General features: G+C 44.5%; 1 protein-coding gene across 4 annotated transcripts in view; it reads left to right on the forward strand.

The window, feature by feature from the left end:
* The window catches only part of LOC147614148 (peptide chain release factor 1, mitochondrial-like), a 72,796-nt gene that overhangs the window by 40,588 nt on the left and 8,466 nt on the right, over nt 1–23,742 (forward strand). Inside the window, exons 3-8 of one of the 4 annotated variants that reach the window (XM_086780685.1) lie at nt 14,723–14,821; nt 14,915–15,098; nt 15,358–15,406; nt 15,522–15,603; nt 17,224–17,298; nt 17,483–17,560. In XM_086780685.1, the coding sequence (XP_086636811.1) occupies nt 14,723–14,821; nt 14,915–15,098; nt 15,358–15,406; nt 15,522–15,603; nt 17,224–17,298; nt 17,483–17,560 (567 nt within the window). The remainder of the gene's footprint in view (nt 1–14,722; nt 14,822–14,914; nt 15,099–15,357; nt 15,407–15,521; nt 15,604–17,223; nt 17,299–17,482; nt 17,561–23,742) is intronic. The other 3 variants (XM_086780686.1, XM_086780687.1, XM_086780688.1) reach the window with 3 other exon arrangements.

A 23,742-nucleotide genomic window follows, 5' to 3' on the forward strand; every position in this document is an offset into this window, starting at 1 on the left:
GCCCAGTCCCCAAACAGCGTAAAGACTATGCCCCAGCCCCTAAGGAATCATGTGCATAAAGCCTAGCCAACAAGGGAAGAAAAGCGCAGCTTTTATTGAATTTTTCTAGCATTTAATGCTAATATTCAGTCGTGGGACAGAATTAGAACTGGCCGCCTGGATTAATGCTGGCCGATTGCCCATCCTGGAGTAGTATGAATAGATGAGCCACAATCCCATTGTTTTATCTCATATTTCACCAAGAGCCAAGGGAAACAAGGGCTAGACAAGCCATGGAGTTGCTAAAGCAAAGGGGTGAAGGACTGCAGGTCAAGGGCAGAGATTTCTCAGCGAAGAAAGGTCAAGATTTATGTATTTTCTTTTCAGATTCACATCATTCTAATAAAGCAAATACACCATCCGTGGTGGGGGCCCTATAGAGGGTATTTGGGACCCAATACTGTGTCCTCTCTCTCTCTCTCTCTCTCTCTCTCTCTCTCTCTCTCTCTCTCTATTTTTTGCACATCTTCATTCAGTTTTGTGCGATAATTCTGTCGTGAAAAGTGTGCTGATTTCTGAGCATTGAAGTTACCGATCTTCTCCGAAGTTTCTGCATGTTACACCTGATGTCAAGGTCCTCTTGTTTGGCTCTCCTCCCCAATCTGAGTCACTCCATCCAGGGAAAAACTGTAGCCTGATGTCAAGGTCCTCGTGTCTGGCTCTCCTCCCCAATCTGAGTCACTCCATCCTTGGAGTCTGACTCCATCCATCAATCCCCCTCTTGTGTAAAAGAGTCCAAGATCCTTCGCATGCTGCAAAAACCACAAGATACGCAATCTTGCCTCCCAAAGAGTCCTCTGCAAACATGAGCTCAACAGCCTCATCAGGAAGCTCCCGTCCAAACTGGTATTCAGCAACGAGATCAATGAACCATTTTGCTTCCGAGTCAAGGAGGCATCATACTGCTCACAAGGATCAACAACTGTTACGGTGGGATGCCAAGTCCTGGAAACCGGTTGAAGACCACTCAAGGCCTTCGAAAGCCTGTAAACCACCCCCTCTGAATCCGGAACCATAAAGCTTGGAGAATGTGCAACATCCACCTCCTCCTGCAAGTAATCAACTGCCACCTGCCTGGCCTTCCAATAGGTCCCCATGGAAAGAGCTTCCTCAACTAGAGGAATTTATTTGTCCCGAATGCTACGAGACATCAGAGCATAGGTTACCTGTAAAGTTTCCTCTGACTGACGAACACAAGAACTACCAACATATGAACTGGAAAGTTCCTGCCAACTGCTGCCATCATCTGGCAAGCCATCCACCATCTGGTCCGAGAAAGCCTGCACTTGGAGCGTATCCACACTTAAGTGGCCATTACGAGACTGCCACTCTTCACAAAACTGAGGACCTGAGAGAGTGCTGAAAGTTTGTAAACTCCGTTCTCCACTTCGCCTTCCCAAATTACCTGGCATGTTGCTTTGTCTCGAAGAGCAACAAAATGCTCATCAAACTCCACCTGTATGCCAGTTTTGCAAACCTGATGCACTGACAACAAATGAAAACCAAGTGATGGAACATACAACACTTGGGAGAAATGCTTCCCCCCTCTGCCATTGGGAACTATCTCCAACCTGCCCTCACTATGAACTGGATGTATCCCCAGTAAGGATGTGACTAGAATACCCGCAAAGATCTTGTAAAGTCGTATGGGAAGGAGTCATGTGCCTGGAAGCACCACTGTCTAGAATCCACTCCCGAGTATCCATAGCGAAGAGTCCTCTAACCTGCTCCTTGCACGAAGAAGATGAAAGACCGGTGTCCATACCCTTCAGGTGCACAAAAGCTGGAGTCTTCACGGTTGCTGTTGAGTATTTGCACCCTTCTCAGTGCTCCACTTAGGACACTGCCTCCAATAGTGGCCTTTCTCACCACAATCATTACAGCCTTCAGTTTCTTGCGGTCTGAGTCGGGCTTCTTCTCAGAAGACTTCTTTGATGAAGCCTTCCCTTTGCCCTTGTTGTTGTTATTCCGGCCTTTCGACCGTTGGCCAGTTAAGGCCTCAGAACCTCCGCCCTGTGGAGAGTTCGTGAATCTTTCCTCTTGGTCCTAGACCATGGGCACAAGCTCCTCCCATGTGATGGTGCTGAGCCTGCCACTGGTAATCAACGAAGAGTAAAATGTTGAGTACTGAGAGGGCAAATGTGATGCAACGTTATGGCCATATCCTCCGATGATCTCTTTCCAACCCGGAGAACTTCCTGCTGAAGAGCCTACAGCTTGTTGATGTGCTCCCACATCGTTGATGACTTTGCAGGATTCATCACCCGCATCTGAACTTCCAAGGAGATCCTCTTCATGGGCGATACCCTATAATAGAGAGAAGCCAAATGTTGCCAAATACCTTTGGCCAGCGTCATATGCTTGATATGGTTGATTACCTGTGGTGTGCAATTGAGGAAAATAAAAGAACGGACTCTAGCATTGACACGATCCCATAACTGTGCCTGTGCCTCATGTTCCTTCCGAATAGAGGGTAACTCCCCTTCCTCTAACTCCGGCCGTGGAACCCCAACAATGAAATCAGCAAGGTCGTAACACTCCAAAACAGATTCCATCATTACCTTCCATATGCCGTAGTTGTTCCCGTCCAACTGACGGCCCACTGGGAACGTGGGGAGTGTCGGGATCTTCATGTGCTTCTCAGCCATCTCAAGTAAATCTGCCATTGCGGGGGTGTAACTAAAAAGGGAGGGTGGGTGGGAAAAAATGAAGAACTAAACCTGCAAGTGGCTGTCTAGCAAATCAGCCCGCCTTCCACTTCCTTCTCCTCTTCCCGTATGGCCCAAAACAGTCCTCCAATCAGCAACACAAACAGCCCCCCTCTTGCTCACATAGTTCCCAAGATCTTCCAAGAGCCTAGAGCTTTGATACCATGTCAGAATATGCAGCGGAGATGGAGACAAGATCTGAAAATACTAGAGCAAGTGACTATAGAAAAACAGAGAGAGAGAGAGAGAGAGAGAGAGAGAGAGAGAGAGAGAGAGAGAGAGAGAGAGAAGCGTATAACTCTGCTATATACACAAGAGAAAATCCCAGGAACAAGATGAAATGTGTGGGAGGCAAGGGGCCATTTTATATGGCCCCCAACAGCCAGGCGGCCTGCTGAAAAGCAGCTGACAGCCATCTGTACAGCCCATGACCTGCTCCTCTTCCAGTCGGCCAGCAGCTCCCAGTCAGCCACAGCAGGAGATCAAGTCGGCCAGTACACAGGGGAAAGTAGGGTCAGTCGGCTAGCATCTGGACCAGCCAACAAGCACAGGACAGCCTCCCACACCAAGGAAAAATAGGAAAAAATATGGAGAGTGGGAAAAAATGAGAAAACACCTAAATTGGGCGGGCACACCCACAACAGAGGCCCTGGTGTAAATATACAGACAGGAGATGACTGCTAACAGTTTTCCATCCCAGGTCCTGCACCTTCTTGTACAGATATGTCTACGTGGCATCCAAGTGCGGGATGCACGTGACATCCCCTTCTGCTTAACTTGATGGAATTTGCATAGCCTCCAAATAATCCGTCAATAACGCCGGATAGTCGTCGAAAAACTCTTTGTCAAGCCATACCGCTTCATGGGTCCCTCGGTCTTGAAACTTTGTGAGGAATTGTCTTTGTCTTCGTTCGGCCTGAGCCATACTTGAAGCGGTGCAAAAGGATCTTTTTTGGAACCATAACTTTAGCTTCATCAATGATATTTGGTTTCGCCTCGTCTTTTACTTTTGAAGGGAAAGGACCTGCATATGGTTTTAATCAACTGACATGGAACACATCGTGCATAGTCTAACTCGGAGGTAGCTTCAACTTCATTGAAACCTCATTAATCTCTGGATGGAAAAAGGTTTGAAGCTCTTGAATGATAACTTTGGGCGTTGCTTGCCCACCTGTTTCAACCTTTGCTTCATAATCCGAAGATACACCCAATCACCTTCCGAAAACTTCATATCCCTTTGATCTTTATTGGCTTGTCGAGTGTAGGCCTCCTGCACTTTAGCCAACCTGTCTTTAACTAACTCCAAAATCTCCTGGTAAGACTCCGTCAATCTATTCGCTTCAGGTACTGAAGATGAGGTCCTGGTCAATAGCGACTGGAATGGTCTTCCAAACGTTGCCTCATATGGAGTCCTGCCAATAGTTGAAGAAAAAGAATCATTCAAAACAGCTTGAGCTAAAGGCAAATATGATTCCCACTTACCTTGCTGATCGTGGGCAACACTTCAGCACATCAAAGGCCAACTGGTTGTAGATTTCTGTCTGGCCGTCCGTCTGTGGGTGAAATGCATTGGAAAAATTCAATTTAGTACCAAAGTTATCAAACAATGCCCTCCAAAAATGACTGGTAAACTTGGCATCTTGGTCTGACACTATGGTTGGGTACCAATGCCAAATGAACAAATGGGCAACATCTTCAGCGGTCACATTGGCCCTGCATGGAATAAGCATAACAAATTTGCTAAATCTAGCAACTATAGTTAAGCACTGAGTATAATGCTTACCCAGACTGGGAGGTAGATTAGTGACAAAATCCATCGAAATATCTTGGAAAGGTCTCTCATGAATTGGAAAGGGTTGTAACAACCCTATCTTCTTCCCACGAGGAGCTTTCACCTTTTGACAAATATCACAGTGTTGTACATATGAAAACACATCTCGCCTCATCTTTGGCCAATGGTATTGCTGTTCTAACTTCTCCAAAGTCGAATTCATACCCCTATGACCACCAGTAATGGCGTCATGGGCGTCATGGAGAAGAGCTGCCGTGAACGACTTCATGACACATAGTCGGTCAACCATTGCGTATCAAAAAGTGGCATGGTCCTGTGGCATCCAATGCCTGTTCCCACTGTGTACCGAATTTCTCAGAATCCGCGGATGTGTGCTTCATGTCGTCTAGTCCCATACCAACAAAGTCGAGCCTAGTGGTCTGAATCAAAGTCACTTGTCACGTCTTGCTCAAAGCATCAGCCACTGGATTGGCCTTTCGTGGAAGGTACTCAATCATACCACCAAATTGCTAGAATATCTGGCTCCAGCGGTGCTGACGGTCACTCCACTGTGCACTCGGCATCGTCTGAATCCAGCGTAATACCTGATGGTCAGTGCGAACCGCAAAGTCATGGCCATAAAGAAAATGTTTCCAATGTTTCAAGGCCTGTATAATTGTGAGGAGTTTCCAAGTGAAAACGCAATAGGAAAATGCAGGTTACTGATGAAGAAAATGCAGCAAGTGAACAGCTCCTTTATGCTGTAAACAGTCAACAGCAGCAGAAAGCGCAGGTCCTTGTAGATGTTACCCGCTCTGATACCATGAAAGAATGGGTACTATGCTGTGCGACGAAAATAACGCACAAAACTGAATGTAGATGTGCAGAAAAATAGAGAGAGAGAGAGAGGGGGAGAAGAGGACACAGTATTGGGTCCTGAATACCCTCTGTAGGAAGCCCACCATGGATGGTGTATTTGCTTTTATTAGAATGATGCAAATCTGAAAATAAAAGACTGAACCTAAACCTTCTTGGCTGAGGAGGATCCTCTGCCCTTGACCCTCAATAGTACCCATGAAAGAATGGGTACTATGCTATGCGACGAAAATAACACACAAAACTGAATGTAGATGTGCAGAAAAATAGAGAGAGAGAGAGAGGGAGAAGAGGACACAGTATTGGGTCCCGAATACCCTGTGTAGGGCGCCCACCACGGATGGTGTATTTGCTTTTATTAGAATGATGCAAATCTGAAAATAAAAGACTGAACCTGAACCTTCTTGGCTGAGGAGGATCCTTTGCCCTTGACCCTCAATTCTTCACCCTTTGCGTTACCTTCTCCTTGGCTGTCCTGGCCCTTGAGTTAGCTCCAGCACTTTGTGAATTATGAGATGAATGAACTGAAATATGCCGTGGGTATTTATACCCCTTACTGATGCTGGTCGGCTGGTTATTTTTCCCTCCACGACTTGTTTAATAGCATTAAATGCTGAAAAGTCATGCGCATTCACACCTGGCTGTCTGGCCAGCATGCGCATCTGTTATGGGCTGCTGGGCAGCCTGTGTGGGCTGCCCCACACCTGGCTGACAGGCTTTAAAGGGCCTGATGCCCTGTCGGCTGCCTGTCCAGAGGCCCTAGGGCTAGCCAACAGCCCTTCCAGCCCATCCCATGGCTGGTGGGTACAGGCAAGGCCCTCCTGGCCCTTTGGGGGCGGTTCTCCACCTCCCCCATGCCCACATAATGGTTCTTGGGGCAGCCCTATGGGCTGGCTCCATCCCTACATGCAAATCCTACCTGCCTACACAGAGGTTTGGCATCCAGTGTCATACCAGATACACAGAACCACTGGCATCATTCAAGAGGGAGACTCATAGCGCGGACTGGCACTGTTTCATGTGCAGGACAATGCACACCTGACCTTGGATGACTTGGCTGACTTGTCCCGGATTGGGCTTACGTGGGACACGTTTTCCACCCCAGGTCCCGCACATTCTTGTACAGATATGTCTACGTGGCATCCAAGTGTGGGATGCACGTGACATCTTGTTCCTGGGTCTACATCTGTGTTTTCTATTTGCTTCACTTTCTTTCAGGGTATGTTTTCTGGCTCGCAAGTTAGATGCTTTTGCCAATTTCAAGACTTGGATCACGATCATGGAAAATCAGTTTGGGAGTAGAGTTGAATTCCTCTGCACTGATAATGGTGGCGAGTTTGTACCATTTGATGACTTCCTTTCTTCGAAGGGCCTTCACCGACGGACTACAGTTCCTTACACTCCTGAGCAGAATGGAGTTGTGGAACGAAAGAACCGGACTGTCAAAGAGATGGCTCATGCTTTGTTGCATCATGCAGATCTCCCTCCCTCCTGCTTTTTGGGGTGAAGCTGTGGCTACCTCAGTTTATCTCATTAACTGCTCTCTCACAAAAAGCGGTTGAGGGGATGACTCCGGAGGAGGCCTTTACAGGACACAAGCCTTCTGTATCTCATCTTCGTGTTTTCGGCTGTGTTGCTTATGTACATGTCCCAGATAAGAAAAGAACCACACTCGCTCCAAAGTCAAAGAGGATGATCTTCATAGGCTACAGTCTGAGATCCAAAGGGTACCGCTTTTGGGATCCGGAGGTTGATGACATCATTATTTCCCGTGATGCTAGGTTTGATGAGAGCTTGTTTGGCATTGATTCCTCTCCACCTGATGCATCTTCCGACTTTCTGGACGATCCATTCTCGGCAGATGCTAATGATCTTTTACCTCTTCCATGTCCAGCTCCACCTCCTCCCCCTGTTGCAACCCCGGTGCCAACTGCTCCTTTACAATCACCCGTTCCCGTTGCATCAGCTTCTGCAACTCCGAGTCCCTCTACAAGTCCTGCTTTGACTCTGGGATTACCCTCACCAGTGCTTACCTCATCACCACTTCCAGCACCATCGGATGAGTACTCTACTGCAGCTGGATCTTCTTCTTCACGCTTTGAGAGGAAGGCTGGCCTATCTCGGTGGGTTCAGCAACTCTTTAGAGATTCTGGTCTCACTGATGCACAACTCCATAACCAGATCTCTACCACCACCCTTGGACCTCGCCGTTCATCTCGGGCTTCCACATCTCATCACACAGTGAATTGTGCTCTCATGAGTTCTCTCCAAGAGATTGATGAGCCTGAGAGTCCAGAGGAGGCTCTTTCACAGCTGCTGTGGGCAGCAAGCCATGGAAGTAGAGTTGCGGCCAGTTGATATTGTGCTTATTCTTTCTATCTTTAGCGGTGCATTTACCCTATCAACTAATTTGCTGTACTAATTCTTTCCATTTGGTACTTTCCTTAGTGCTAGGCTTCATTATGGTTGAGTCTGCCCTGCATCTCCGGAGCTTTGACAGAAACTCAGTACGAAGGGCTTTGTGTAAATATATGCTCTTATGTGTGTGTGTGTGGAGTGCGTGTGTGAGCATATCTTGATACAGAGTTCTACACCCACTATTGGGCATTGATGACGTTAGTGGGGATGTTGTATCTAGTCCATACTATGCATAACGGAGTTGATAGTTATATAGTCTTGTGGGTTGACTACCATGAGTATATAACATGCACGTTCCTAAAAGGTGAATTTGGGCATGTTCTTGGATTCATCTACGTATATAATTTGGCCGTATTAGCGGACATGCAGATTTCACATTGTGAAGTTTTGGTCCGAGTTGCGGCCAGTTGATATTGTGCTTATTCTTTCTATCCTTAGCGGTGCATTTGCTCTATCAACTACTTATTTGCTGTACTAATTCTTTCTATCTGCTACTTCTCTTAGTGCTAGGCTTCATTATGGCTGAGTCTGCCCTGCATCTTCGGAGGTTTGATAGAAACTCAGTACGAAGGGCTTTGTGCGAATATATGCTCTTATGTGTGTGGAGTGCGTGTGTGAGAGCATATCTTGATACAGAGTTCTACACCCACTATTGGGCACTGATGACGTTAGTGGGGATATCGTAGTATCTAGTCCATACTATGCATAATGGAGTTGATAGTTATATAGTCTTGTGGGTTGACTACCATGAGTATATAACATGCACGTTCCTAAAAGGTGAATTTGGGCATGTTCCTGGATTCATCTAGGTATATATATGGCCTCTATTGAGAGGAATAACACTTGGTCTTTGGTACCACGGCCTTTACATCGTCATGTTATTGGTGTGAAATGGATTTTCAAAGTCAAGTTTCATGTAGATGGTACTTTGGACAAGTACAAAGCCCGCCTTGTGGCATGAGGATATGCTCAGAAGGCAGGTGAAGACTTTGATGAGACATTTGCTCCTACAGCCAGGTATACCACCATCAGGATTGTTTTGGCTCTGGTTGCACACTTCAGATGGCCTGTGTTCCAGATGGATGTCAAATCTGCTTTTCTAAATGGAGATTTAGAGGAGGAAGTTTATGTTGAGCAGCCTCTTGGTTTTGTGATTCAGGGACAGGACACCCATGTGTATCTTCTATAGAAGGCTCTTTATGGTCTCAAACAAGCACCCCGTGCCTGGTATCAGAAGATTGATGTCTTCTTGTTATCTCTTGGCTTTGAGAGGACATATGCTGATAGCAATCTCTATGTGCTTCCTTCTAATGGAGATATTTGTGTCACTGTTTTGTATGTTGATGACCTCATTCTCTGTGGCTCAGATACAGGGTTGGTCACTCAGGTTCAGTCCAAGCTTTCAGAGACATTTGAGATGATTGATCTTGGCCTTCTACATTATTTTCTTGGGCTGGAGGTTTGGCAGAAATATGACTGTATCTTCATTTCTCAACAGAAGTATGTGAAGAAGCTGCTCTCACTTTATGGGTTGTCAGATTGTACACCTCTCTCTTGTCCCATGGATCCCAATGCCAAGTTATCCAAGGAGGATGATACACCCTTGGTGGATTCCACAGAGTCTCGACAGAATGTTGGCTCATTGCTTTACCTTGCCAACACCCGTCCAGGCATCTCCTATGCTATGAGTGTCCTTAGGTAGTTCTCATCAGCCGCTCGAAGGTCTCATTGTCAGGCAGCTTTGAGAGTTCTTTGTTATCTTCGAGGTACTCCAGATTATGGCATCACCTACTCCAGTGGTGCTGATTTGGTTGGCTTCACAGATTTTGATTGGGCAGGCTGCATTGATATCGGAGGTCTACATCTGGATATTGCTTCATGCTTGGTCCTAGATTGGTTTCTTGGAAGTCTCAAAAGCAGAGGACTGTTTCTGCTTCTTCCATCAAGGTTGAGTATAAATCCTACCTTCTCTCTTCCACTGAGGCACTTTGGATTCACCAGATTCTGGAGCATTTGTTGTGCCGACACTTCCCCGGTTACTATCTTCTCGGATTCTTAGAGTGCTATTGCTCTAGCACAGAAACCTGCGATACGGGGACGATCCAAGCATATTGAAGTGCATTATCATTTCGTACGCGACTGGATCGAGTTGGGATTTCTTCGACTGGCCTACTGTTCTACCAAGGACAATATGGCTGATCTCTTCACCAAACCACTTGCGAGAGCTACTATGGAGGTGTTACTTCAGCGTGCTGGTATTGAACCGCCCCTCTGGCGCTGAAGAGGAGGTGTTGGATTATAACATCTCTAGAGGGTCTACATCACCTTTTTTCATGCTTGTATTGGCCATTTATGAGGCCCTGCATTTGCATATCTTAGCAAAGATTATTCAGCATTTTCCTACCATTTTTTGGTATTTTTAGGCATTTTTGTAGCATTTTATGCCATTGTCTTACTGTCCGCCTGCTATAGCTAGTCGACCAGCACTCTGGGGGAATATATAAGGGTTGACTCCCTTTCCCTCAGTTCACATCTCATTCTTTTGCATCCAGTTGAGGTCATTAGCAGCTGCTTCTGCTTCTGACCATTGTACAACACCTACGGGCTTCCCTAGTGCTTAGTTTTCAGCAATAAACATCAATTTCCAACATTTACAGGTCTTGTACCTGGGCCTAAATCTGTGTTTTCTATTTCCTTCACTTTCTTTCAGGGTATGTTTTCTGGCTCGCAAGTTAGGTGCTTTTGCCAGTTTTAGGACTTGGATCGCAATGGTGGAAAATCAGTTTGGGGGTAGAGCTGCATTCCTCTGCACTGATAATGGTGGCGAGTTTGTACCATTTGATGACTTCCTTGCTTCGAAGGGCATTTACCGACAGACTACAGTTCCTTACACTCCTGAGCAGAATGGAGTTGTGGAAGGAAAGAACCAAACCGTCAAAGAGATGGCTCGTGCTTTGTTGCATCACGCAAGTCTCCCTCCTGCTTTCTGGGGTGAGACTATGGCTACCTCAGTTTCTCTCATTAACCCCTCTCTCACAAAAGTGGTTGAGGGGATGACTCCGGAGGAGGTCTTTACAGGACACAAGCCTTTTGTATCTCATCTTCGTGTTTTCGGCTGTGTTGCTTATGTGCATGTCCCAGATAAGAAAAGGACCACACTCGCTCCGAAGTCAAAGAGGATGATCATCACAGGTTACAGTCTAAGATCCAAAGGGTACCGCTTTTGGGGTTCGGAGAGGTTGATGACATCATCATTTTCCGTGATGCTTGGTTTGATGAGAGCTTGTTTGGCATTGATTCTTCTCCACCTGATGCATCTTCCTACTCTCTGGATGATCCATTCTCGGCAAGGAAATAACAAGAAAGTGGTACGGGAGCCAAATCAGAAACTGTCATCGTTGATCCAACCAGTAGGACCAAACCTTATAAGCTCAAAACTGTCCAAATCAGAAAACTCTAATGTAGATCCCTTCCACCAAAAACGCAGCCCTAAGAGGCTGGACAGCACCCGAAAAACCTCCTGTAGCAAAAAATGCAGAAGCTTCTGTCAACTGTACTTGCAACCTTGAGGCCACCAGACGAGGGAAGCAAAAAATGGAGATTTGATATAGAGAGAAAAGGCAGCCACACAAGGCCTGGGAATATGCTGTAAGAAGGTGCAAGAGGGAAAGGCATCAACTAGGACTGTAACTCGGGCTCTCCTCAAGAAAAAACCATAGTTGCATTCCGCACCTGTACTCATTTGATGCATACCTTCAGTACTTTCCGTACCACTCCATACGTACCGTACCTCGTACGGATAAGGTCTGTGTACCAAATATGAGATTCAATGTACAACACTTATTTGGCCCGTTTTTTTAATTATTTTAGTCAGTGGTCATTGTTCAATAGTTAATAGATTAGTTTTCATTTTAGCATTACCATTTTCTTCCATGCTACTATTTTTGTATGGATGCTAGATATTCCTTATTTTACTATATATATATATACATATACATATATAAAACGTGAGCGTACTTAAAGTACTTATCTTGATGCGTACTTTACGTACTCGTACCGTACACGTACCATACCGCACCGTACCTAAAGTACTCAACCACTATGGAAAAAACGCACAATCTCAAAAGAAGAAGTGACCTCCACAGGTACCAAGGTTGCCACCAAAGCCAGAATCACCGCAAGACCCCCTCTGCAATAGGTAATGTCCACTGGAGAAGAAAACGCAGCCAAACAAGGGGTTGTAGACTTGAAAATAAAGGTCGACTAGTTCCACACTCTTGTAGAGAAAAAACGCTGATGAGAAGGTACCTTCAGGTTATGAAGCCCAAGTGAAGGTAGAGCGACCAGCAGCAATTGTCCAGAAAACGCAGCAACCAGAGGGCTGCAAATCTGAAAAAAACGCAGAGGTGAAGGGGCTGTAGATAGGGCAAAATCTGGGGCAGCCGAGAGAACTCTGAATCTAGAGTGATGATACCATGAAAGAGTGCACAGAGCGGAAGCAAGATGAGCACTAAAGTGTGTTGATCTGAGAAGTGCAAGAGAGCTTTCAACGCATGCAACATTGGTATCAGAGCACTCAGGCTCAGCCCGCTAAGCTTAGCCATGGCACAGGCGTGCACGTAACATTCCCTTATGCTAAACTTGATGACGGGGTGGAGACCCTGTCATCCGTCCTCCCTGGACTTCTACTAAACTTTAAACTGCTACTGCTTTTTGATTTTGACTTCTACTGCGTACTGACTTTTACTTCTACTTACCTTGGCTTTATCTGACCTTGACTTTAACTGACTAATATTTTTGGTCTGAACACCTTCACTCTTGATCTCCACTTTCAAGTCTTTGATGAAGAACCGAGGATCTGTTCATTGTTGTACTCATGCTTGCTTTCCCTTAACCTTGACACAGCGGTGGGTCTGCTGTCGGAACTGATCATGCCTGTGTTGCTGGGCCTTTGGAACTGATCTGAGAGCTGACTGAGGTACGAGGTTTGTGTACCTACCACTGAGGTACGGGTCTGTGTACCTACTCTCAGGGACTGCATCCTCTAGCTTCGATTGTCGCAGACCACTCCATCTGCTACCCTGCTGCATCCTAACTACTGGAACTGTGCACCTTCCTTGGGCCATAGCTTAGTGGGCTGAGCTTGAGTGCTTTGATACCAATGTTGCATGCGTGGAAAGCCTTGCTGTACTGATCCACATCCTGAAGCATACTTAAGAACATTGATGCTACTTAACATGAGATAAGACAGAGAGGAGAGAGAAGAAGAGAGAGATTAGTGTTCAGGTTTTCTTGTATTACTATGGTACAAAAAGGTGTCTTACTGTTTGTACATGATCTAGCCCTATGGTCAGCCCCGTAGGGGTGACCTGGGCCCTTCTACATGATACTCTACTGACTGCTAGACTGAATAATCACTTGCTTATGCTGAATATGCTGAATTGCTTATATATATGGGAGAGGATGCAGTCAGCCAGCTAAAGGCTCTGTCGGCCTGTTTGTGGACAAGCAAAATGCTAATGTCATGCCATTACTGCTGTGCTTAACTCCCTGTGCTGCCCACTTCTGCTGCCAAGATATGAAGCCCTGGCTGAGCAAAATGCTAATGTCATGCCATTACTGCTGTGCTTAACTTCCTGTGCTGCCCACGTCTGCTTCCAACATCTGAAGCCCCGGCCACCTGTATGCACAAGGATGGCTGTTAGCCGACAGGAACTTGCTGCCAGCTGACAGGTCCTTGTGACCTTCCCAGGTGGTTGCTGCTGGTTATGGTGTTCTACTGCTGCTGCTGCTCGTGATGATGATGATGATGACCATGCTGATGTGATACTACTGATGCTTCTGACTAAGATACTGATACTCAATCAGGGATTATTGATGTTCATGCTAGGGATTAGCCATGGCACGGGCGTGCACGTGACATCAGTGTTCATTGTTCATGTGTACGGATATCTTTTTTTCAAGTGTTTTTTAAAGTGGATCGTACCTCAATCGAACTTAATTTTCAAAGTTTAAAAGTTCTGTACCGGGATCGTTTTTTTAACCTTCGTTTCGTACTTGACAACTATGTTGTTCACCGATGGATACCATAGACAAGGAGATCTTTGCATACAAGGGAAGCCAAGTTCTAGTCCAAGAAGGCAACATTTTGGATCCTGGTGCAAAAGACGTCCGAGAGTTGACGCAAAGTTTTACAAGAAAGATCCAACTTTGTCTGGCACGTGTGATTCCTTCGTTAGTCAAGCAAGAGCATAGTCACATGAAAACCTTTTTTGTCTGTATGAAACACGAAACCGATGAAACGAAACGAAACACTTCCAACTGAAATGCCATTTCGCCCAAATTTGAGATTATTGGACATTTGTAAGATGGCGAGTGAAGAGCTTCAATTGGCAACTGAAACACCATTTTGCCCAAATTTGAGATTATTTCTTATCGCATGCACAACATGTGGACATGCTTAATCCCTAGTTTTAGGATGTCATTAGTAGGCACCTTTTGGGCAGATATACATACTATACCAATTCAGTACATCTACTGCATACCTCTCTTTGTTTGCACTCTCACAGCACTAGTCTTGCAATTGTTTAAAAAAAGGGGGAATACATGCTTGTGTACTGTTCATGCTTTTCTTGATCCCAACTCTTGTTTATTGTAGGGCTTCCATCAATATTAGGCATGACAGAAGCATCTGATTTTTATATGTTGGCCTTGGTGTGATCACAAGGCCAGATAAACTGAATTGGGCATAGCATTTAATGTTCCTTGCAATCAGGCCAAAATCAGGAGTTCAGCATACACATGATTGTTTAAACACTACTTGATTTTTTTCAAAATCTTGCATGCTATACTGCCTTCACTGTTTTCTTCAATCTTTTTTGGCTGATTTATGATGATTGTTTGAAGGCAGCCAGATGCATCACTGGATGAGATCGTAAGATTGAACAAAGAGTTAAGCAAATTGGAAGAGCTTATTTATTGCATCTCAGCAATGAGGGAGAAGCAAAAGGTACTGCTTTTTTTTCCTTTGTTTATGCAAGATTTTCCTACCAACTTGTAAGGCCTTGCTATAATCATCTTTTGGGGATTTTGGTCGAATCAGGAAATAAAAAATCTGAAAGAGCTTCTAAAGGAGTCTGTGGATGAGGTGGACATTTGTAAGATGGCGAGTGAAGAGCTTCAATCTGCAACTGGAGAAGAAAAACTAATGCAGCAGGAATTGCTGTTGAAGATGCTTCCAAAGGATGAGGCTGATAGCAGAAGCTGCATTCTTGAGGTCAGAGCAGGTGATGTTAGTGTTCTGGATTTACACTTTCATTTGCTAGGTTTCAATGGTTTAATCACCACCACCCAGCCTTCAACAGGTTCTGTCATGAGGGAATCTTTGATCAATTTCAGTTGTTGATGTTTATCTGAAGTTTTGGGCTGCTTTGGGGCATTTCTTGGCCATCTGGGAAGGGGAGCTCTCAGCTGTTTGGTAGTAGGGGCTAACAAATAGCTGATTCGTGTTCACTGTTTGTTTTGAACTTTGGGGTGTTGAAACAGGTACAGGTGGGGACGAGGCCTCTTTGTTTGCATTGGATCTTTTTAAAATGTGAGCTGCCTCTCCCTTCCCATAGATTATTGTAACCGTTAGCTTGGTAGATCTCAATACATTGTAAGTCCTTATGGTTTAGAAGACATCTTCACCACTATGTTTCGAATGCCAGCAGGTATGAGGGATATGCTCAAAATAACTCTTGGGAGTTCGAGGTAATCGACATCACAGAAACAAGCCTCCGAGGGTACAAGGTGGGATTTGCTACCATCGATCTTAATAGTCATTTTGAAGCCAATTATTTTTAGGCTGTTCACTATCACCACAAACATAGGCACTTTGGCTCAAAATTCGTCTTGTATGGGCATTTGGTCCATGTGTAGCAGGTGTACCATATGAATTGTTTGATCATTGATTTGGGTGTGCTGCTCATGTTGGGGATGCAAACCTGTGTATTGTCTTTCTCTATAAGGAAGGTGGAAGGCTGAAGCCCTTCACCATTGAACATGCTCCTAGCGATTGTGCAGAGATTGTACAACTCCATTCACATTCGGTGATGAAGTATGTGTTGTTGGCAGGCATGTGTTGCTTGCAGTAATCACCACCAACTCCTTGGTGGTGAAGTTACCTCCGTGGTCTGTCCTGAACTTCTCCAACACATGAGAGAATCCTACCAGTCATTTGATATAGATGGTCTCCCATTGATATGGAGAAGAGAGACGGAAAGTAGTATTTATTGGTTCTGATCCAATCTTCAAATCTGACAATGTTTGAGCCCCCTTAGCCCATGTTTTCTATGTTAGTAGAAAAATGGCAAGCTTCTATTAGAGCTTGCGTCTTCTTTTTCTCAATCTAAGGGTGATTGGGCAGCAGTTAAAGAGCTTCTGCTTTAAATTAGATGTTTGACAGGAAGGTGACTTGTTGTTGCTCGTCTGTGTTGCAATCCTCACAGAGAGCAGCTGAATTGACTCAAAATCGTCTTGCTTAAGTGCCCAAATCTTTGGTGCGACAACTTGCTAGACCGCAGCAATACATGCCAACAGTAGCAACAAGCTGGTTGCTGCTGTCATCCTGCGCAGTTGAGGCTGCTGTTGAGGATGACAGTAACATGCCTATAGAATGAATCTTCATGTCTTTGTTACTAATCACATCTACTGCCAGAAGATTTCTTTATAGACCTACAAATTAGAGGACATATGAGAGGTTTCTGGTTGTATTTGGTAACTGGTTTGAGAAGAAGACTGCTATTTAACCTCGACAGCTGGCTTGGGGTTGTTGCCTCAAGTAGCTTGAGTAAAGAATACTAGTATATGTGACTAGTTGTGTGTCATAGTTTTACTGCTGAAGGTGGTCTGTATCTATGAAATTACGGACTCCTTTTTGTCTTCCTGAGTCTTCACGAGTCTTCCTTTTTGTCTTCCTGAGTCTTCATGTTATGCATCTTGTATCCCCTTGCTTTTCAATCCCACCTTTATCTAATTTTAATAGAAACATTTTCGGTGGGCCTGCTTGCTTATGCTGTTAATGGGCTTCTGTTTGCTCTTGAGTCCTCTTTAGAGCAACATGATTTAAGCCCCTACAGAGTGTAAGGAGAGGAACACAGCCCAAGATTATGAATACTGATTGATTCTCCTGAGAGTTCTTAACCTGGGTCACCTTATTTCTTCACAAATAAGAACTATGTAGGAGTTTCTTGGTAAAGGTCCTTTCACATCCTTGGCCGGACTTTGGTGCGAGCCCGGCTGGTGGTTTTTGGTAAGAATGCTTCCATATTTTTCAAACACTAGAGGCTTATTAATCATATAATCTTGTTTCTGTGACCCAAGGAACAGATCAAAGTGCCTAAATATTTTTATTCCTTTTTAAAATGAAAGGAAGCAAGCGCCTCTATAACTGGAAGTGGTGCGTTTGGTAAGCTAAAATTCGAGAGTGGAGTACATAGGGTTCAGGTATGAGCTTCACTCTTGCCAAACCAATTGCAATATATGCTGTTAAAAGGCATCTCTAATCCTTAAAAGAGCCCACTTCAAAAGTTGGACTCAAGAGTGGCGAGATGTTTCCATGTGTGTTTTCTTGGACACCAACTTAGTCACACTGATAGGTTTTTGCCTTGGGTCCTTTGCATGTCTATAGCGCGTTCCTATAACTGAAAAGAGTGGGCGGGTTCATACAAGTGCAGCATCTGTGGTCATTCTACCCCAAGCTGATGAGGTACAGCTTGTCTTTTGATCAAATTGTTTTTTGTTCTATTCATGAATTAGGACACCCAAGATTATTTGCCTTCAGGTGTTTTTGCAGCTGAAAATGGCTTGTATTCTAAGAACTTATCAATGGGTGGTGGCTGCTGGTTATGGGGAGAGATGTGGCAATAGGAGATGGCTGATGGTCATTGAAATTCACTAGGAGATGGCTGATGTTTTGAAAAGATGATAAGTATGATTCATGAAAACGTTTGAAATGTTGTATCCCACCAATTATACTTGTGTTATCCTACATGCCTATGAATCCATTTTCTTACAAAAAATAGACCCTAAACATGTTTTAGACACTCACAAATCTCCATCCAGGGTAAAATGCTTGCTTTTTGGGGAGTGGAAGATTGATAATTTACTTGTGGCATGCTGCAGCAAGACATGTGATGGACAAAAGCCAAGACTAACTAATAGGCATGCCGATTTGACTTGTTGATGTGATGGTCTGCATGAACATTAAAGGCAAAGAGAGTACATACTTCATAATTCTTCAGTGTGTGGTAAACCCTATTTTTTTCAGATGCTTCAACAGCCAAATAGAAGAGCACATAACAATGAACATACACGAGTATTATACACATGTTTTTCAAACAGCTGCAAACGTTTGGATGAGCAATCATAGCAACTATGAATTCAATAGATTGCTATGCATAAACTCTTCAAAATTCATACATGAAATTGCACCAGACACATGAGATGAGAGTTTTTTTTTGGGGGTCTCAAAAAAGCTCCCTTTATTAGTAGAAAAAAGCGGCCACTCAACATTAGATGTAACATGCTAAAGCTATGCGGAAGCTAATTGATGAAGATTAACGCTAAGCTTGAAAGATAAATGCTAATGTTGTGCAATGATGACACACAGAAGTAGAGAGAAGGAGAAGAGAGAGACCTAACCTGCTCCTAATGTATATTACTAAATGAATGGGTAATTACAATGATTGGCAAAGATCCAAATCAGATTTGAGCCCTGAATGCTATGGATGAACTAATGCTTACTGTCCTCCTCTGTGCGTTAATGGAAAATAGTCTTGGAGGTGTACTTGGCTGATCCAAATGTTGTGATTGCAAGCCCTTATTCTTGGCTCTCTTGTCCTTGGTCTTGGCTCTACCATATGCATTGATGCTTATCTTCAGCTTCTTGCGAAATTCTATAAGCTTCTTTTATGTTTGCGTTATCATCTAACTTCATCTTTTTGCCAAGATCTTTCTTTTGTCTCTTTTTGTGTTGCTTCTCTCTTGGCAAATGTGTCTTTAAATTGTTGATCATTTGATGATCTCTCCATATCAATTGTCTTCTCCAAACTTAAGTTGGCCATCAAATGTCTGCACTCAAGACTTGAAAAAGTCTTCCCACGGGAAAAAAATTATAAGCTTGAAACCACTGCCTAAGCCTTGCTCCTGAAACTAATGTCAGATTTGCGTGATGAAAGCGTGATTCTTTCTATCACTTTGAAACACAACTGAAAATATATGGAAAGAAAAGAAAGAAAGATAGTTATATTAACACGTATGGAAGACCCCAAGGGTCTATTAGACCATAAGTAATACAATGGAACCATGGATAGGCTGAGCCATCGAAGAACTGAAATTTTTTGGAAAAAACACCAATGTGTGTATATATCAAGGTAGCAAATGATTACCCTATGATCTCTCCTCAACCACTCACGATAGAAAGAGGGTCAAGCCTCTGTAATGGGAGTATGTCATGCTCGTAGAGAGAACCTCTTGGATCTGTCTCTGTGTGGTGAAGGGTCTTGATGCTCTAGGTTGGGGGGGTTTGGCTCATAATTTGGATCGAGCCGTCTCACTAAGAACTCCTATGTGGTGAAGGGTCTTGATGCTCTGGGTCGGGGGTGTTTGTCTCATAGAATGGATTGAGCTCTCACACTAAGAACTCCTTTGGGTGTAGAGCCGGAGCACACGTATGGGTGGTGGGCTCTAATGTCAGAGGAGAGGCACTGGTATGGGTGGTGGACGTTGAAGTGGATGTGTGTCCTATCGGGAGCTTGTCTCTCAGCGTGCTGCCTCATCACTACATCCTTGTGTGTCATTTGAGCTCCATCAAGTACATGCCCATGCATCTCTTATCCTCATATTGTATCACCTTGTGAGTGGCCCAAATCACTCTCGGAAAAGGCAGTGGAATCTTCCCCTTATCTCGTAGTAAGCCCGACAGCCAAACATATAATGGGCCTCATCCTCTACCACTCTCATGATGCATAATCTGCATGTCTTGTCTTGTATCCTTGGCTTTGCCAGTCTCTACTATGAGGCGGTGGGAGGATACCTTGAGTAGACCAACCGCGATATGCATCAAATGTATTTGTACGTATCCTGGGTTCTCAATGAATCCATCCTCGGAGAGTTTCAAGAAGTGATCTCTGTAGAATTCACACTTCTTATCAATCTCTGACGGCTACATCAATGTCCGATGTATGTGACGAGTAAATCGAACTGGATGATCTGGTTGATTTCATGTCGTGAGAGGTCGAGGTAGGGGAATCTAGGATGTAAAGAAATGGTAGGAGACGGTCCATTCGTATGCCATGTGCATGAAACCACTACCTACCTCTAAATAATACCATGCATGTGTCGGTAATGGTGGTGGCGGTGTCAGTGAGGAAGAGAGGAAAAATAATGGGAGTGGAAGATTAGATTATGTCAACCTAATCTATTGTCTATTGCTAAACTGAAGAAAGCTGAAATATTCACAATAGATATGCTAAATACTAAACTGAATAATAAACTTGCTGTTAATGGAGCAAGAAACTCTCCATAAATTCTATCCTAGTTGCTGAAATCTGGACCGATTTGCTTTGATGGCTGTTGTTCGTGCTAAATCTACTACTTGTCTTGAGTTGATCTTCTCTCCCTTGCTTGGTTGCTCCAAAGACTGTGGAAGATGGGTAGAATGGGGAGAGAGGGGTCCTATTTATAGAAAAAGTAGGCAAACGAGTTGGTTGACTTTGCCTTAATTTTCAATAGTTGTGTTAATCTACTAATTGCATTAATTGCATTCACACACCTTCTTTTTAGTCCCTTTATGGACTAGGGCTCAAAATATGGGCTGATTCTTTTTCTAAGTCCCAACCCTAAGTTGTGACCTAACCCTAACCCTAATCCTAATTTGTAGCCTAGCACGACATGTGCATCAATTGTTGAGAATGATACATGTGACAAGAAGGGGAAGAAATTTGAAGAAGAAAAAAAGAGCATGCTTAGGAGAGAGTGGGTGGCTGTGTATAGGAGAGTTGGGGGGCTGCAGGCTGAGTGTAGGGTCATTAACTGTGCAATAGGCTGAAATGCTGCACAGTTGGGTCACCGATTTGCCCCGCTAGACTCTTGGCCACGACCCAAGCAATGGTTGCGGAACTTGAACCAATAGAGCCTCCCCCACCCGAGCTCGTAGTTAGTACCATTATGGTGGGGAGGATTAGGTCAGACCCACAGGAGGGAGCCCGCTAGGAGTTAGAAGCTTAGCAGGAGGGAAGCCCTCAAGTGCTAGAACCTCCGCAGGAGGGAACCTCCAAGAAACATGACGATTGGACGGAGGGGACTCTAGGTATGGATGGACAATTCATGAAGTGCGATGGCACTTTTAGGAGCCTCCCAATGGTGGTCTTGTTTGACTGTGGTAGTACCGAGGACTTCATTTACGAGCAGCTTGCCCACCAAGCTCACTTGGATTTGACACTAGTAGACATGATAGTAACCAGATTCAGTGACGGAATGAGTCTACAAGTCAAGAATGTTGCTAGTTTACATGCGATTTCATAGTCACACCCTTGGTGGTGTTGATGTGATGATGCATGGTTGTTTAGACAGCACAAAACCAAAATTGAATGGAAGATGATTACTTGTGGATCACAAAGACACTTCCAAAGGCGTAGTCATCCGAGGTGAACCAAATAGTGCTTTGAAGTCTGTTGTCTCTAGTATACAAGTTGTTACTCCAGACATTGAGGTTTTCACTATTGTTGATGACATTGTTGGGTTTATGTGATTGAGATTTCTCAGGATCGTGCACATGCAGTACCACGTAATAGACACACAGCCAAAAGAAAAGAAAAAGACCAAGAGACGGAAGTGCCTTGAGAATGTCAGCACATTTGATGACCTCAGCCAGTTTCGTCACCCACCTGAGTGGACAAAGACCACATTCTGGTGGATACCAAAGAACCAAAACCCGGTACCTCCTGACATTGGCACCGTGTGACTGCATTGACACTTGGTGCAAAGGACACATGAATTTATCGTAACGGTTCTGCATGGTTGACGACCTTGCCAACCCTGTCGTCAAGTCAAGCATGAGGGGATGTCACGTGTATCTTGCACGTACTGTATAGGAAAGTCCAAGCCTTGTGGCTGGTCACCTGGTCCCTTGTGAGCCCTTGTCTGGGGACATGTCAGCCAGTGTGCCACCACAAGAATGTCAGGGTCGTATGTGCACGTCCCACATCCATGTTACCCTCTTGAATGATGGATTGATGTTCGAGGCACTTATTAGGCTTGTAGCTGGGTGTACGGGCATGTGTCAAAGTCTTAGGTTTAGGTAGAGGAGCCTGTATATGTGTGAACCCATCAGTAGCATGGTCACTAGCAATATACCTCAGGTTTGTGGAGGCTATTTGGGGCAATGAGCTGTCCATTGGATGGGAAGAAGGCCATGGAGGGTGCCCACATATAGTGGACGAATATGAGAAAAATGCATCATATGTATATCTATTTGTCCTCTTTTGCAAGTCATCCAACAGAAAGAGAAGTTTGCCAGTAGAAACAGCTCCATATTCACTATTTAAGAGTGCTCCTGGGCCTTGTTTTCTCATCAGAGAACTTTTCCATAAGTGCTTGCTTGTGCACATGTCCTGGGCAGCGCAAGATAAGGCAAAACGCAAGGGAAAGGTGCTGAAAACAGAGGCGGCCTGCTGTGAAAGGAAAACACAGCCTGTAGAGGTCATATGGAGGATTAACACAAGCATCAGGATCTGTCCAGACCGTACAGCAGAAAGCGGTGTGTTTTGTCCCTTCTTGAGTGCTTTGCAGAGGTCCAAAGTCAGGTTTTGGTGCTGATTTGCAGCCAACAGTCAGCCCACTACTCAATCAACAATACAAGCAAGTACACCTTCATGGTGGGGGCCTTTATTTGGGACATACTTTCTCCCATTTCCCTCTCTTCCATTTGTGCATTGAAAATCGTTAAGTTTGTGCTGAATTGGTGCTCTAGACAAGTTTACAATTCATCTCGAAGTCTTCCGCATGCTACAACAAAGATTAACACTATCGTGATTCACATGCACAATGATGACATAGAGAAGTATAAGAGACTCTTTACCTAATCTACTGCTACTATTTATTACCAAAATGAATATATTCAATGATTGTTCATATTCGAAGTAGATCTGGACTCTTGAATGTTGTGCGTTAATGCTACAATGCATAACAGTAACTAACTTGCGTCTACTTGTTACTTGAAGGCTTTTAGGGCTGAAACTTGCTGTGTTGGGGTGGCTTACTATTGATCCATGTTTGGGCTTTACTTTTCCATGCTTGATGAATGAAGAATGACCCTAGATCTTCTTTTTATAGGGATTTTGATGGCAAGTCGTATGCTGGTCGGCCAGCCCTTTTCAGGTCATAAACGTTGTAAAAAATGTCACTAAACATGTTAATATTATGCCCAAAATATGTCCCAACCATTCGTGCATGTCTTGGGCACCTGAAACCGGACGGGAATCCAGATCAATGGGCAAACACTTCAAATGCCAAACAAAGATGTGAAAACACAGCGGAAATGACCATAAACAATGCTAAAAGGAACACAACACTGAGCCGGAACGGCCGGCCCCCCGTAGGAACTTCTTTATTGATTGAGAAGCTTTTACAAGACACCAAGGTGCAGGTGTGAAGAACACCAGATCTTTCCACAAAGTATCAACACAAATCTTATCCAGGTAAACTATCTGGTGCCAAGGTGCAAACACTTCTAGAAGCTGTCCAAAAACTGTCACAAAATAGTCCCCAAATTAGCTTATAAACCATCTATAAATCAGTCCGGTACGGAGCCAAGAGTTGCCCCGAACTCCGTGCCAAAAACAGCTCCAAAACTGAGCCTCGAGAGCTGTCCCGGATTTCTCCAAAACA

The sequence above is a fragment of the Cibotium barometz genome, chromosome 42 (genome assembly GCF_041138505.1).
Source record: "Cibotium barometz isolate CiBa-2024 chromosome 42, ASM4113850v1, whole genome shotgun sequence".
NCBI classification, from domain to species: Eukaryota; Viridiplantae; Streptophyta; class Polypodiopsida; order Cyatheales; family Cibotiaceae; genus Cibotium; species Cibotium barometz.